Genomic DNA, 4,317 nt, shown 5'->3' on the forward strand with positions numbered 1-4,317 from the left:
AGGGAACTATTGCTAGTCCAAACAAATGATAGAATAGAGCTTTGGAGTGGGCATGTCATCAATCGCCACGTGTCCTTCTGGAAACATCCAAGGCATGCTGGAATATGGAATGGAATCACTGTACAATTACTTCTTCCCATCCCTTATACTTTGGCCCACTCTATCATTTCCTTCACCCGAGAATAAGATTCTCCAAAAACTATGTAATCACGGGCCCCACCTTTGCCCTATTCTAACCTCAACCGTTGGATCAAAATCGATCCAACCAACACAAACAATAACGACTGCAAATTGGCTGAAACGCCTTTATATATAAACTACAAACCCCTTTTGATCTTCGATATCTTTTAGAGAGGAAAAGGAGACTACTAAATAGAGCAGCAAATTTCCGGAGACCAACATCACTGTAAGATTGTTGAATCTCTTTTCAGTTTTTTGTTCTTAATTCGTTGCGTTTCTTTGTTTCTCAAAGAAGTTGTGTTTCGAATCGATCGGGATTAACAGATGGAGAGCGAAAGCCAGAATTTGGAGCTGAAGCATCTAGGTTTTGTTAGGATTGCGGTGATTCAGACGATTGTGTGTGTCACGAATCTGTATGATTACGCGAAGCAGAACTCTGGACCTTTGAGATCTGCGGTTGAAAGTGTGGAGAGCGCTGTTAACACTGTTGTAACTCCTGCTTACGAGAAGCTTCGAATCGCACCTGATGATGTTCTTGTTTTTCTTGACGAGAAGGTATTCTTTGTTTTATATCTTTTGATGAATTTCTTTGATCAATTTAATACGTTAGTTTTTAGTTTGTTTTTATGATTCAATCGTAAGAACGGATATGGATCTGGCTGGTGTTTGGTTAGATGGAGATGTTTTGCATTCTAGATTTTTATTCACCAATAAATCCAACTCTGTACGTTGAGATTTATCGAGAAATTGTTCTCTTGAAATGAAAGTAACTATAAATTATATAATCCAGTGTCTCCGTCTCTCCAACCGGCCGATTGAAGTACAATTCATATAATGGTAGAAATTAGAGTTTCAACGATCAATTCAGGAAAAAAAATGCGTTGGAATCTATTTCAGACTAGTATAGAATGAGTATGACTTTACGGGAGACCTATGGGAGTTTCTTCATAACAAGTTAGAGAAGATGAAGTGCCTGAGTATATTCGTAATTCATTCGAGGGAGTATTAGAGTCTATAGTACAAATTATGTGTTCTCTGGGACAATAGTTTCTTACTGAAATGAATATTTTTAATTGTGGTGTGGAATTTGTTGCAGGTTGACAAAGCTACACATGAGTTTGATAAGCGTGCTCCTCCTCTAGCAAAACAAGCAGTTCAAATTACGCAGCATTTTATCCAAAAAGCTGCTAGAACTGGACAAGAACTTGTGAATGAGTTTCAAACCGGCGGACCACGTGCAGCGTTTCACTATGCCGGGAACGAGTACAAGCAGTTGGTTCTAGATCAAGCGGTGAAGATATGGGCGGGGCTGAACCGGCTTCCATCGTTCCACAAGTTTGCAGACATGGCATTGCCAACCACGGCTCAGTGGTTGGAGAGCTACAATTGCAAGGTGAAAGAAATGAGGCAGAAGGGATACCATGTCTTCGACTATTGTCCCGAGGTTCCTGTGAGTAAGATAGCAAAGGCGTTTAAGCAGGACGAGGGGAAGGAGAAGGAAGAAACACCTCCAACTACTTCTGAACAAGCTCCACCCAAGCACGAACCGGGTTCGGATTCTGATTCGGATTCGGATTCGGTTGCAGTTCCCAATTAGGAAATGGGTTTTAGTTTCATAACTAATCGTGTGGTTTGCAAGATTGTATGATTCATGATGTACGAGCACAACAACGTTGATGAATAGCAGCTATGGAAATTTCAAGAAGTTTGTGAAGTCTTAAGAAGGCTGTAAATGTGTGAATGGCACTTGATGTTGTTATCGAAACTAGGGTGATGTCTGTATATTAACTGAAGTTGTTTTAGACTGTTATGATTGCTTTTTAGGTTCCATGTTTCTAGAGGAAGATAATAAAATCAGCCCTGCTTACAAATTGTTTGGAATGGATTCTGAAATGGTTGAAAATTACTTTTGTTACTTCTAAAAACGATGTTTTTAATAATAATAAAATTGAAAATGTATTTAAACATTGAATTGATTTTGAGTGACTAAATGTGTGTCTTAGAATGATTTTAAAAACGATAGAAGTAATTTTTATCAATTCAAAATCACTCTCAAACATATATTAATTATAACTCAAAGGAGTTTTTTAAGGGTCCAACATGAGATGATAGGACATGAGTTGATGGGGTCTAATATCCCCATCTCATTGACTTAAATTGTTTGGGGTCATTTTTCTTCACGTGTTTCGTATCTCACCGTTTCATTTTACTCATGTATTTCTTCGTCATCGTTTTATCTTCCTTCTTTGTTCACGCGTAGTTTCATTTTTCTTCGACTTCACACGTATCATACAGTCCTCCCTCTCATGGCTCTCTCAACCGTTCCTCTGGAACCTTAGCTCCTACCTCTCAAATCTAGCAACCCTCTTCTCTTCCAACGAATCTTAATCTTGATTTTCATATGTGTTCTTCAAATTTGTTGTTTACTTCATAGATCTGTTGTTTTTTCATAGATCTGGTATTTTCCCTTTCTTCCTCGTCGCTTCAATATTGTCCTCAATTATCTCCTTGTCACTTTGACGGTCCTCCGTTCACCCATAACCCGTTGTTTGAATGCATGGCAGGGATTGGTTGAAGAAATTGCAGTTTGGTGGAGGAGAATATTGTCCACTTCAGGTTAGGTTTATTTTCTAAACCCTACATCGACCAATGATGAGTCTTTCTCTCTTGAGTTTTTTAATTTCATGTTTTGATTTTTCATGCCATGATTAATTTTTCTAAACATGCAACCTATTGATTTTTTGTTCTGTCTTGTTTTGATTTTCAATCTGTGTTCTATGTCTTTCACTTGAAATTTTCAATTTCATGCCTTGTTTTGATTTTCATGCCATGATTCATTTTTCTAAATATGCAACTTATTGATTCTTTGTTTCGTGTCTTGTTTTGATTTCCAATCTGTGTTTTGCGTCTTTCTCTTGAAATTTTCAATTTCATACCTTGTTTTGATTTTTCATGTCATGATTACTTTTTGTAAACAATTGATTCTCTGTTCTGTGTCTTGTTTTGATTTTCAATCCGTGTCTTGTTTTGTGTCTTTCTCTTGAAATTTTCAATTTCATGCTTTATTTTGGTTTTCCATGTCATGTTTAATTTTTCTAAACATGCAACCTATTGATTCTTTGTTCTATGTCTTGTTTTCATTTGCAATCTTTCACATAAAATTTTCATTTTCATACATTGTTCTAATTTTCGATCTTGTCCTCAAACTATTATTCTATGTTGTTTTAATTCTAATGCCCCAGTGAATTTTCAATTGTGTTAGTCCTATTAAATATTTTTTTGTGCGTTTTCAATATTTTGCATTATTAATTATTTCATTTATTAAATTGCCCCCTAATTTTATTAATGATTATTCTAATTGTTTGCTGATTGTATTCCACTCTCCATTCAACCACTCTATTAATGACTCAACCAATTTATTAATTAGATCTGAGTTCATTTACCCATAATGTAAACTTAATATTCTGAGGCCGGTCACACTCCGTTTGATGTATTCTTATTTATTTGGGGTTGTTATTAATGTTCAAGAACCACCCCTCTCCTTTTACTTTTCCTATATAACAACATTGGTCCACTATCCATTTGTTGATTCCCCATTGTCCAAGAATTATTTTGTCAATCTGGTGAGTGGTTTAACTTTGGTTTCTTCTTCTCTCCTTTCTAATTTTTGGTTATGTTATTTTCATATTATAAAGTTTCTAACTTTTGATTGTTTGGTAGGTGGTAGGGTGCCTCATTGTGTTTTGATCCGACAACCCATAGACTGTCCATCCATATCGTACTTCATAGAAGTAACATATATTCGAACAAGTTCTCTTCCTATATTTTAATTATTTCTAGATTTTTCTAACTTCTTTTTATTGTTTTGTTATGCAACCCAAACTAATACAGAATATTCAATTAGTTTGAGGTTGGTGTGTTATTTTTTTTTTTTTTTTTTATTTTGTAGGTAACATTCTCTCTAAATTACAATATTAATGTAATCATTTCTAGAAATTAATATAATCACATTTAATTAAAAAATTATTTATTTATTTTATCAATTAAAAAATTAATTAACATAAAAATAAATTAATTAATGTTAAATTTAATTGATCTCTTACANTTTTTTTTTTTTTTTTTTTTTGCATTTCCCTA

General features: G+C 34.6%; 1 protein-coding gene across 1 annotated transcript; it reads left to right on the plus strand.

The window, feature by feature from the left end:
• Nucleotides 1-253: 253 nt before the first annotated feature.
• On the plus strand, nt 254-2,061 carry LOC120081980 (REF/SRPP-like protein At1g67360). Its single transcript, XM_039037163.1, has 3 exons — nt 254-406; nt 505-735; nt 1,277-2,061. The coding sequence occupies exons 2-3, from the start codon at nt 505-507 to the stop codon at nt 1,775-1,777; spliced, it is 732 nt and encodes a 243-aa protein (XP_038893091.1). The 5' UTR covers nt 254-406; the 3' UTR covers nt 1,778-2,061.
• Nucleotides 2,062-4,317: the final 2,256 nt, after the last annotated feature.

The sequence above is a fragment of the Benincasa hispida genome, chromosome 7 (genome assembly GCF_009727055.1).
Source record: "Benincasa hispida cultivar B227 chromosome 7, ASM972705v1, whole genome shotgun sequence".
NCBI lineage: Eukaryota > Viridiplantae > Streptophyta > Magnoliopsida > Cucurbitales > Cucurbitaceae > Benincasa > Benincasa hispida.

What these genes read in the sequence shown, in the direction of transcription:
- LOC120081980 (XM_039037163.1), top strand. Translation starts at nt 505, where the DNA reads ATGGAGAGCGAAAGCCAGAATTTGGAGCTGAAGCATCTAGGTTTTGTT. An exon ending in TTGTTTTTCTTGACGAGAAG is followed by an intron (nt 736 to 1,276) that starts GTATTCTTTGTT and finishes AATTTGTTGCAG; the next exon opens with GTTGACAAAGCTACACATGA.